Below are 12,116 nucleotides of genomic sequence, written 5' to 3' on the forward strand. Positions count from 1 at the left end.
GCATTATCTGATCTAACAAAAATACACTTGATCGATACTCCCACTCTGTATAACTACGGCTCTCTCGGAATCAATAAAATTGGTTGTTCAGTATCAATTTAAAACATTGTGCAGACGATTTAATTTTCACAAAACACAAGTCATGCCTCGGTATCTATAATTATAGGCTATACTGTCACCCCTAGCCTACTCAATTATTTGGATCAATTTAGGAGTCCGTTGGAAATGTTTCATCCAGCTAAAATATTGACGTCTACAGGGGGCAATCGTGTTCCTTTTCTAAGGCCCCTTCAAAGCATCATCCCTCCGCCATTTCCGACTACACCCCCTTCATTATCGGAGGTTTAGCTCTAAACTGGAGCACAACCATAGGCATTGCATGTACCAAAAGAAGTCCCATGTAGGGCTGCAGTTCAAGAAATGTATTCGTCTATTATTTATGCATTATGCATAATAAATACCAATCTCAAAATGTTCTGCCAAATGCAAATAATTAGGCTACATGGAAATAGTAGCCAATGTCATTTCAATTACTTGAGTAACAATTAAGTATATTTCTGTGCGCATGCACTCTGCTATACACCAGTCTATTATGTAATATAAATGCTCAGCCAACATCATAGTCTCACGTTATAACGTTGTGGCTTACGTGACCGTTCTGTGTGTAAGCATGGTATCTACCGGTTTTGTTGTAGCCTAGTTTATGTCGACGCTGACGCCTAAGGTGGTGCGTGCTGAATGATTTGTCTTTCTCTTCCCCAATTTCAGCACCTTGGCCAGCGCCTGAAGGAATTGGATTTTGTTTTGGCGATATACCAACTTCCTTTTGTTTGCTTACGTGATGGTTTGTTGCGGTCAAATCTAGAAGCGGGATAAACAGATGCTTTTAAACCAGCTGTGAATTTATTTGAGTTTTCCTCTCTTACTATTTATTTGTTGGACACACTCATACCTGCCCCAGAGCACGTAATACCGACTACAATGGCTTTCTGACACTAATTGTTATGCACATTGATAGAAAAATAGCTCATACTCCGTTCTTTTTTTAGATTTTGAGATTTTATCAGGGGGGAGCAGCGCTATTTGAAAATTCTCAAACAAAGATGATCTCACGATATAAACCGGTAAGTACGTCTTGGTGTGTGAATGACTGAGTGGCACGTCAAACTTGTTCAACACCACGTTCTGTTTTGTTGAGCATTAGAAAGCATTTTAAATACATCCAGCCTTTGTTAAATTCTGAGGAGTGACCTAACATTAAATAGGCTACAAGGCTGAATATTGCTTTTGTGGAATGGTTTAGTTGGAATCAACATCATCGTCCCCAAAAAATCCCCTTTCCGCTGTCCTGTAAACATCTGCACATTTCACAAACCCAAAAGCATCAGCATGCTAAACGATGCCCGTGGGTTGACCCAAGGAGTCCCTGGATTGGCTCCAGTAGTCCTCTCTGGCGCTGTTGGAGCGTGATACACAGGGACAGCCGCTCCATAGCAGGATGGACGATGGATCATTCCGCCAGTCAGTGTTCAGACTCACTGTTCTCTGGTGGATTTATGGTATGAATGTATCGAGTTCCAGCAATGTACAGGACTGTTTCACAGACCACCGTCACATTTTAAAATCTTTGTTCTCTGCGTGATGCAGGAGCTCTGCTCATTTTTCACTCTCTTGAAGTCTCCCCAGGCAATTCGAAATGGGGTCCCAGCGATTTTAGATGTTCTTTAGGAAGCAATAACATGATTTCCAAAATAATTGCTCTAAAATTGGATTTGTGAGTGGGCTGTTCTGTAGGGTAATCTGGAAAGAAGTTTGATTTTACAAACCCACAATCGAATACCATTTGATCCCCTTTTCTGCCCCCCCTTACCCCAGGGCCCCCCCTTACCCCAGGGCCCACCCCTTACCCCAGGGCCCCCCCTTACCCCAGGGCCCCCCCCCTTACCCCAGGGCCCCCCCTTACCCCAGGGCCCCCCCTTACCCCAGGGCCCCCCCTTACCCCAGGGCCCCCCCTTACCCCAGGCCCCCCCTACCCCAGGCCCCCCCTTACCCCAGGCCCCCCCTTACCCCAGACGTCCTCTTAACCCTGCTCTGAAATTGATCCACATGCGCTCCCTCCATCCTTGACCCCTTTTTGGGGTCAGCTTGAGCGTATGGTACTCACCCGGTTAGCTCAGGCTCCTACTCTAGGCACCGTTTCCCACAGGCTACAATGTGGGGAAGTATTTTGGCGCGGGACAGGAAGTGAGAGGGTTTGGGTTTACAGTGGTCGCAGTGCCCCTGGGGGGTCGGGTGTCTCGGGGGAGGGCAGCACGTCTGACTCAGCTGTGTGTCGTCGCTCTGCAGATTATCTCTACAACTCCCCTGACACCTGACCTTTGGTACTGTATGAGATCATTACAAGCACAGCTTTGGTACTGTATGAGATCAGTACAATCACAGCTTTGGTACTGTATGAGATCATTACAATCACAGCTTTGGTACTATATGAGATCAGTACAATCACAGCTTTGGTACTGTATGAAATCATTACAATCACAGCTTTGGTACTGTATGAGATCAGTACAAGCACAGCTTTGGTACTGTATGAGATCAGTACAATCACAGCTTTGGTACTGTATGAGGTCAAAAGATCAAAGATGGTCTGTCCTTCACTTTAAACTACCGCCTAACTTTTCTAAACTGCTGATGATGGCTCCTCTGTTACACGGCTGTTACCTAGGAATGTTAGTCATAGCTGAATGCAATGGGAACTTGATACGTTATGCTATAAATCATGCCACTGCACTGGAAACTGCCACGGACACGTCTTCGCTAAAATCTGTAAGATCATCAACACCTTTGCTATCTCATGCGGATCATGTGATCAAACCTTCTGACATGGATGCTTATGGAAAGCCAGGAGGTTCCTTCTTTTTGAAGATTTGTGATTACGTCTGATTACATCATTTGAGGGAACGTGTTTGTGTTTTGGGGTTTAGATGAGAGGTGGACTCATGCCTCACACCAACCTTGAAGTGACGTTTGCTGTGTTAACTGCACAGCTGTACCCCACCCCCCTCACACACACACACACTCATTCAATATCCCTCTTCTCCCTCCCCCTCTCTCTCTCTCTCTCTCTCTCTCTCTCTCTCTCTCTCTCTCTCTCTCTCTCTCTCTCTCCCTCCCCCCCCCCCCCTCTCTCTCTCTCTCTTCTCCCTCCCCCTCCCTCCGTCTCTCTCTCTCTCAGTTAGGCCCCTCCCTCCTCTGTTGTCTGCTTGCCGGCTGCACAGGCACATGCACGCTGTCTTCTCTCATCTCACAAGGTCAACTTTGAAATCTCATTGGCCAAAATAGGAAGAGCAGGTGCACGCAAAAAGCCCTCTACTCTAGCCCGCGCGTGTGTGTGTTTGTGCGCGTGTGTTTGTAGCTCGCCAGAGTGTGAGTGTGCATGTGCCTTCCAGCAACGCGTTACAGGATGTCTGCTGGAGACTGCAGGAGAAAGCCATGCATGCAGTTCTCCCCTGCGCGACTGGGAAAGCAGCTTAGAGCAGCGGAGAGGAGCGAGGACTGCTGTTAACCCCTCTCTGGACTGCTGTTAACCCCTCTCTGGACTGCTGCTAACCCCTCTCTGGACTGCCTCTGTCTCCAGATTCTCCTGTCCCGCCCTTCTGATCTCTGTGGACCTGAGCGCTGGCAGGCAGGATGTAGAATAAGGAGGAGCACCTTGCCTGGAATCATCTAGTGGAAGTCAAACACCTCAGAGGAACATGCTCTGGGAGCCTCTCTACTTGGCTCTCACGCTCCTTGTCTTCTTGCTTCCTCGTGGCTGTGCTCAGAGTCCGGGTTCCACCATGTCGCTGGCGTTCTGCGGGAACGAGAACGGCTCGGCGTACAACGTGGACGGAGGCGTCCTCAACAACGGCTGCTTCCTGGACGCGCTCAACGTGGTGCCCCACGTCTTCCTGCTGTTCATCACCTTCCCTATACTCTTCATCGGTAAGTGGTGATGCATGCATGCTCTCATTCCCTCTGTCTCTCACACACACACACACACACACACACTTCTTGGTTGTCATTGGTGAGTAGAGACACCAGGGAAAACATGTAAAGTACACACACAGCATGTATTCCCTCTCTTTCAAACACACACACACACACACTGCCTGATGTGTCAGCACTGCACCATGATAGTCTGTGATGAGACAGATGGTCTGGAGAATGTGTCCTCCAACTGTCATATTCAGCTTGTTAAACATTACTGTCTTTGGCTCACTAATTTATTGCCGGTTACATGTCAGGTATGCAAGTATGGCACTTATGACAATATGATACTGTTTGACAAAAAATCAGAAAGCAGTGTCATTTGAAAAGGGGAAATGGTAAATAGACATCATGTACTCATAATCTGACCAGGGTTAGGGTTAAAAATACTAGTCTTTAGCATTCATGTGACCAAAGCGTTAACATTCTGCCGGACAGACACCTTGGTGAAGTATGGCGTACCAGAACATGTTCCTGCAATACCCCTTTTTATTTTTGACAAACAAATGTGACCTTTCTGTCTGGAATTTACAAAGCAGAGGCTCAAGCCATCATCTAGAGTTCTCACATTACAGCTCGCTGCTCCCTGACTGCCTGTCTGTAAATCCATTAGTGTCCTCATCACAGTGTGACCTGCCCGTGTCATCAGAGTGTGACCTGCCCGTGTCATCAGAGTGGGACATACTTACCCTATGTCATCAGAGTTGGACAAACTCTCTCTGTGTCATTAGAGGAGGACTGTTTGATCTGCGTTTACGCCTTGCTACCGTGCCACACAGTGTGATCAAAGTGTGACTGGCTGTCACTGGTTGTCCCTCACTCTCTCCTATCAATCTAACCTTTCCACTGTATTAGTTTAAGCTCTCCCTCTACACCACCCTCATCTAATTGATCCCTCCTGGCCCAGACCCAACATTACCTCTGTTTGGTTAATACTTCCTGGTGAGCCAGTCTGTGAGAGAGACTGTCTGTGAGGGAGACTGTCTGTGAGGGAGACTGTCTGTGAGGGAGACTGTCTGTGAGGGAGACTGTCTGTGAGAGAGAGACTCTGTCTGTGAGGGAGACTGTCTGTGAGGGAGACTGTCTGAGAGGGAGACTGTCTGTGAGGGAGACTCTGTCTGTGAGGGAGACTGTCTGTGAGGGAGACTCTGTCTGTGAGAGAGAGACTCTGTCTGTGAGGGAGACTCTGTCTGTGAGAGAGAGACTGTCTGTGAGGGAGACTGTCTGTGAGAGAGACTCTGTCTGTGAGGGAGACTGTCTGTGAGGGAGACTGTCTGTGAGGGAGACTGTCTGTGAGGGAGACTGTCTGTGAGAGAGAGACTCTGTCTGTGAGGGAGACTGTCTGTGAGGGAGACTGTCTGTGAGGGAGACTCTGTCTGTGAGGGAGACTGTCTGTGAGGGAGACTCTGTCTGTGAGAGAGAGACTCTGTCTGTGAGGGAGACTCTGTCTGTGAGAGAGAGACTGTCTGTGAGGGAGACTGTCTGTGAGAGAGACTCTGTCTGTGAGGGAGACTCTGTCTGTGAGGGAGACTCTGTCTGTGAGAGAGAGACTGTCTGTGAGGGAGACTGTCTGTGAGAGAGACTGTCTGTGAGAGAGACTGTCTGTGAGGGAGAGACTGTCTGTGAGGGAGACTGTCTGTGAGGGAGACTCTGTCTGTGAGGGAGACTCTGTCTGTGAGAGAGAGACTGTCTGTGAGGGAGACTGTCTGTGAGAGAGAGACTGTCTGTGAGGGAGACTGTCTGTGAGAGAGACTGTCTGTGAGAGAGACTGTCTGTGAGGGAGAGACTGTCTGTGAGGGAGACTGTCTGTGAGGGAGACTCTGTCTGTGAGGGAGACTCTGTCTGTGAGAGAGAGACTGTCTGTGAGGGAGATTGTCTGTGAGAGAGACTGTCTGTGAGAGAGACTGTCTGTGAGGGAGACTGTCTGTGAGGGAGATTGTCTGTGAGAGAGACTGTCTGTGAGAGAGACTCTGTCTGTGAGAGAGACTCTGTCTGTGAGGGAGAGACTGTCTGTGAGGGAGAGACTGTCTGTGAGGGAGACTCTGTCTGTGAGGGAGACTGTCTGTGAGAGAGACTCTACCTGTGAGGGAGACTCAACCTGTGAGGGAGACTGTCTGTGAGAGAGACTCTACCTGTGAGGGAGTCTGTCTGTAAAGGGTTCATGTCAAGCTATGGTCTGTTTCACAGCCAGTACTGAAAGGAAAGAGTCTTTCTTTAGTCCTAATCTCTGTTGAGGCTTGGCCCAGCACAGTGAGACTGAAAAAAACCTGATGAATAGTGGGTGTTGTGTTTGTGTGTCTGTGTGTGTGTGGTTTCCATCTTGTGCCAACATTTCTTTGAGTAAACACCTGGGCTCACCAATAGGATTAGTGTTACCAGTAGCCATCACCATAGCGACATTGCTATTGGCAGGAAGATTGGCAGCAGTGAGTAATTCAGATTAGAAAACAAATGGCCCTTTAATGATAATACAGATAATTGAATTGTTATTCTTTGATTTTAGATCAAGATCAATAGATCTTATTAGTATAATTATATTAGTATCCTCTAATGAGTAATTAAATAAACTGTGACTGAGAGATGTCAGGGTACTAAACTAAAGCCCAGATATTTTGTTCTGGAGATACCACAAGTACAAGAGCCTCACATGACCATGTTGACAAGGCCAGCCTTCAGAGAGGCCCAGGGACAGCTGTCTCCCTGACAACAGCTACAGGAAGATAGTCCTGTCTCACTGACAACAGCTACAGGAAGATAGTCCTGTCTCCCTGACAACAGCTACAGGAAGATAGTCCTGTCTCCCTGACAACAGCTACAGGAAGATAGTCCTGTCTCACTGACAACAGCTACAGGAAGATAGTCCTGTCTCACTGACAACAACTACAGGAAGATTGTCCTGTCTCCATGACAACAGCTACAGGAAGATGGGTCAGATGTTTAATGTGTGTGTTGTGTTGTGTTTCCTGGGTGTAATGTGTGTATTGTGTTTCCTGCGTGAGGCTGGGGCAGTCAGAGCTCCAAGGTCCACATCCACCACAGCACCTGGCTCCACTTCCCCGGACACAACCTGCGTTGGCTGCTCACTTTCATCCTGCTGTTTGTCCTCGTCTGCGAGGTCGCTGAGGGCATCGTTTCTGACGGGTGAATCACACACACTCACGGACGATCATCTTTCAATCTTTCACGACCTTCAGATATCTCCTCCTGTGTGTGTATTTGTGTGTGTGTGGACGTCACAGGGTGAAATGTCAACTATTACAGCGATCAAATCTGATATTTTAAGCACCTTTTCACTTTCAATTGTGAGATCTACCCTCTCTCTCTCTCTCTCTCTCTCTCTCTCTCTCGTTCTCTCTTTCTCTCTTTCTCTCTTCATCTGGTGTGTGCTTCCTGTGTGAGGCCGTGTGTGAAGTATTTTATTGTCTCAGGAGGACAGTCTGTCTGTGTTTCTGTGAGGGCATCACATGTGTTAGTGAAGTGAACCAGAGAGCTTTTCATCTGCTCTCCAGCTTCTAGTGCTCTTCCCAAGGCTGTAGCAGCACACTGTGGTCGTAAATTAATGTATATACTGCTATGTAAGCTGACTTTGTAAAGCTCTATACATACGGTAGGTGCGGGGGAACTGCCTTTGTGTGTTAGGTTACATAAAGACAGATACATGTATACACCATGAGTGTGTGTGTGTGTGTGTGTGTGTGTGTGTGTGTGTGTGTGTGTGTGTGTGTGGGGGGCTCATCTCATCCTCTCTGCCCCACCCAGGTTCAGCCAGTCGCTCCACCTGCACCTCTACATGCCTGCCGGCCTTGCCTTCATGGCCGGGGTCACCTCCATCATCTACTACCACAACATTGAGACCTCCAACTTCCCCAAGTTACTCATAGGTAGGTGACTGTCATCCCCAACCGCTAGGCCATGCACTGTAGGTCTGTAGGTCTATATATTACTGCAGGGAATACTGTATGACCATCGTAACTGAACAGTGTGATCCCTGTGTCCTCTTCAGAATCAAAACCACAGGTCATGAAAATGGATAGGTCTTACACCTCAATTGGGCGATTTATCCAGCTATGCACTGTAGCTCATTAGGTTGAAATCAAGAGGCTGTTTCGCTTAATGACTACGGTCAACATTTATTGATGACAGTAGTTGTTGCAGTAAAACATGATGACAGAGGTGGTTCTCTCCAACCAGCCTCACACAGGCAAGTGGCTTAACGACCTTGTTAATCCGGTACTGTACATACTGTGCAGCTAAAACCCCAAAACAACAAAGACTGTAATTGCTATGGCAACAGGAGTCAAGCTTTTGGTCCTGCCATGCCATCACAGCAGCATTCAGTCAGGCAAGTCACTTGTTATCGTTCTGTTCACACCTCCACCACTTTCTCTAAATCAGGTATCTTTCTCCACAACACACAGAAACCCAATATGTATTTAGCCGGGAGGAAAGCTGAGGTATTGAATGAAACTCTATAAGGGCTGTTGTGATTTTGACTCATATCATGCTTTATTGGTCTCAGCTTGTTGTCACAGTGTTGGCTCTGTTTTGGAGTTTAACGACCTTGACTGTAATGAGTATCTATCAGTGAGGAGAATGTGGGAGGAGGAGGAGGGAGGTTAGGATAGGAGCCGACAGAGCTAGCGGAGGAAGGGTGCGTCTGAAGAGCCATAAGCAGAATGACGGAGAGGGAATGTGATATTTCTGATGTGATGCGCACATGTTGACTGGGGAGCAGGGGACAGAATTCTTTGACAGTAGACATCCTGTGACTGGCTCATTCTGCTGTCTGACACCATCCATCTGGTGCTAGTCATTCATGCTGTATCTCCTGACTCCTTAGATGAATATTTAATCGCTCTCTTGGTCGGCTGATAGATCTGACCAGTGTAAGCTCAAACGTAAAAGACAATGAGACAGTGTGAGAAAAACCAACATGAATACTTTATCGGTCTACATACAGTATAAAATCATTAAACAGCTCCTGATAAAAGAAAAGTATAACTAAGTAGTTTAAAACTAACAAGAGAACCTTGGGTGTATTGTATGTAAAATAAGTAGTGTACCGTAATATGTTAGCAATACAAGTAGTATCTAATGTTAGTAATAAGCCCCCTCTCCCCCCAGTAGTAAATTACCTTTTATCCTTCAATTGCTCCCCCCAATCCTTTCCCCCATGAATCCATTTCTCTCTCCCTTCACATATGCCTTTTGTTCTCCCTCCCCCATCCCTCTGTTATCCTGTCCCTCCCTCCCTCCCCCATCCCTCCCCCATCCCTCCCTCATCCCTCCTTCCCTGCCTACCTCCCTCCCTCCCTCCCCCCCCCCCCCTCCCCCAGCCCTGCTGATCTACTGGATGCTGGCCTTCCTCATGAAGACCATCAAGTTTGCCAAGTACACTGAGCATGGCATCGGGCCCCGGCAGCTGCGCTACTGCATCACGGGGCTGCTGGCCCTGCTGTACGGCCTGCTGCTGGCCGTGGAGGTCAACGTCATCCTGGGGAGGGTGAGTCTGGTGTGTGTGTGTGTGTGTGTGTGTGTGTGTGTGTGTGTGTGGGGGGGGGGGGGGGCAGACAGACAGACTTGTGGTCTCACTGCATGAGTCCTGCAGGTGGATTTAAATGTCACAGGATGTCAAGAGAGAGTTTGTCTTCTTTCCTAATGACGTCTAAGTGTACCTTGAAGGTCATTTCATGTCAAGTAGCAATCATTTTCTTGGCACAGATTCATCTGAAGCCTACAGTTCTTTTTGTGTTCTTTTCATTGATGTACTGAGTCAAACTGCTGAGCACGCTAATCAAGTAAAGGTCTTCAAGTGATTAGCTCGATAATAAACAACATTGTTACGTGTGTGTGTGTGTGTCCATGTGCAGTGAGCCCACATCTGTCACGTCCCAGGAGCCCAAGCCTGTGTGTGTGTGTGAGTGTGTGTGTGTGTGTGTATGTGTGAGTGTGTCAGTTTGTGCTCACATCTGTCTTTGCTGAAAGATACTCAAACCAGAAATACTTACATAATCTAAATGATACAAGAATCAGTGCCCAAATGTTCACACTGTCAGAATGATGTTTGGACAGGGCGGGCCTACAGTACCCTCACCCGCCTCCCTGTCTTTAGAAAGAGCAGTGAGTTAAGGTAGGATGTGCCATTGCGGTAATTCCACCGGCAGTCACAACATAATAACCTACTTTAACCAAGATGAGATGCTCTCTGTGTTACACAAGCAGAACAGTGTAGCACATCCTAAGATATCCCAGCAATATATCATCTTTTCATTGATTACATCCAGAACCAGGATAATTCAAGTTAGTTGTACAGAATTATACAGTATGTCTTTAAGCTCAATAGCTATGTTGTTTACAAAGCTAATGAACAGCTTCCTGTTTCAGTCTATTACAGGGAGATTTGTTGCCAAGATGATGTGTGTGCCAAGACACACTCAGACAAGCCACTATTCTTTAGACAATAGTGCCAAGTTCACTGTCAAGATAATATAGTCTGGATGTCATATTGAAAGAGGATCCAATTATTACAATGATGTTAAACTTGGCAAGTCAAAATAGGATTTTCTAACAGTAAGTAAAGTACTTTATTATCCATTATAGGTGTGTGGGTAATTTTGATCTTGGCCTCCCCCCCTCTCTCCCCCCCCCCCTCTTCCCCTCTTCCCCCCCCCCCCCCACTCTCTACCCCCCCCTCTCTCCCCCTCTCTTTCTGCCCCTCCCCCCCTCTTTCTCCCCCCCTCTCTTTCTCCCCCTCCCCCCCTCTCCCCCCTTTCTCTCTCTCCCCCCCTCTCCCCCCTTTCTCTCTCTCCCCCTCTCTCTCCCCCCCCTCTCTCCCCCCCCCTCTCTCCCCCCCTCTCTCCCCCTCTCCCCCCCCTCTCTCTCCCCCTCTCTCCCCCCTCTCTCCCCCCCGTCTCCCCCCCCTCTCTCCCCCCCCTCTCTCTCCCCCTCTCCCCCCCCCCCCTCTCCCCCCCCCCCTCTCTCCCCCCCCCTCTCTCTCCCCCTCTCCCCCCCTCCTCTCTCTCCCCCCCCTCTCTCCCCCCCTCTCTCTCCCCCTCTCTCCCCCCACTCTCTCCCCCCCCTCTCTCCCCCCCCCTCTCCCCCCCCCTCTCCCCCCCTCTCCCCCCCTCCTCTCTCTCCCCCCCCCTCTCCCCCCCTCTCCCCCCCTCCTCTCTCTCCCCCCCCTCTCTCCCCCCCTCTCCCCCCCTCTCTCTCTCTCCCCCTCTCCAGCGGTACATTTGCTTCGTCAGCCCCATGGAGGTGAAGCCCCCCGAGGACCTGCAGGACCTGGGGGTCCGCTTCCTGCAGCCCTTCGTCAACCTGCTCTCCAAGGCCACCTACTGGTGGATGAACACCTTCATCACCGCCGCCCACCGCCGCCCCATCGACCTCAAGGTCATCGGCAAGCTGCCCATCGCCATGAGGGCCCTTACCAACTACCTGAAGCTGCGGGCAGCCTTCGAGGAGCAGAGGGTGAGGGGCAGGGACGTCGTCTTGTTAGTCTCTCCAGAAGGGCAGGGCAAAACTGATGAATCGGGTCGAAACCGATGAATCGATTACAGTTGATGATTGTCAGTTGCAATTGTCCCTATTTCTCCTTTTAGTTTAGTGATACTGTCCTCTGTAGATACAGAATGCATCACCGAGTTGCCTCACAAGCATTCTGGACAGTTTGATGTTTTACTTGTTTCATGGGAAATGTCTTGTTGTTTGTGATTGGCTACGTGGACTTCCTGTGTTTGTGATTGGCTACGTGGACTTCCTGTGTTTGTGCAGTGGTAGTACTGCTTGGGGTCAGAAGATTACAGCTGATGTCCCACTTTACAGCACATTCAGCATCCAGCATTAAGTGTTTACATAAGAGAATAGACCTCGTTCTAGTGTAGTTACAGTTCCACGTATTTACGTAACAGATCATGACAGATTATTTGGTATGATCGTCAGCTTGTCTTATTGCTATCCAGTTTGAGTGGTATACTATCCGGACTGATCATTTCTATAGCAGAATTGTCTCTCTGTCCTCAAAAGACTTGAATTAGGATGACGGGGGTCATCAAGAACCTTCCGGTTCCCTTATGCTCGTACACACACGT

The 12,116-nt window shown here is 48.6% G+C and overlaps 1 protein-coding gene across 1 annotated transcript in view; it reads left to right on the plus strand.

Annotated features, from left to right (window-relative positions):
* The first annotated feature begins 1,103 nt into the window (after window positions 1–1,103).
* The window catches only part of abcc8 (ATP-binding cassette, sub-family C (CFTR/MRP), member 8), a 38,327-nt gene continuing 27,314 nt past the window's right edge, over window positions 1,104–12,116 (plus strand). The window contains 6 exon segments of the mRNA XM_067234038.1: window positions 1,104–1,124; window positions 3,822–3,981; window positions 7,026–7,167; window positions 7,786–7,907; window positions 9,363–9,529; window positions 11,254–11,572. Coding sequence (XP_067090139.1) covers window positions 1,104–1,124; window positions 3,822–3,981; window positions 7,026–7,167; window positions 7,786–7,907; window positions 9,363–9,529; window positions 11,254–11,572 — 931 coding nt within the window.

The sequence above is a fragment of the Osmerus mordax genome, chromosome 4, assembly GCF_038355195.1.
Source record: "Osmerus mordax isolate fOsmMor3 chromosome 4, fOsmMor3.pri, whole genome shotgun sequence".
NCBI classification, from domain to species: domain Eukaryota; kingdom Metazoa; phylum Chordata; class Actinopteri; order Osmeriformes; family Osmeridae; genus Osmerus; species Osmerus mordax.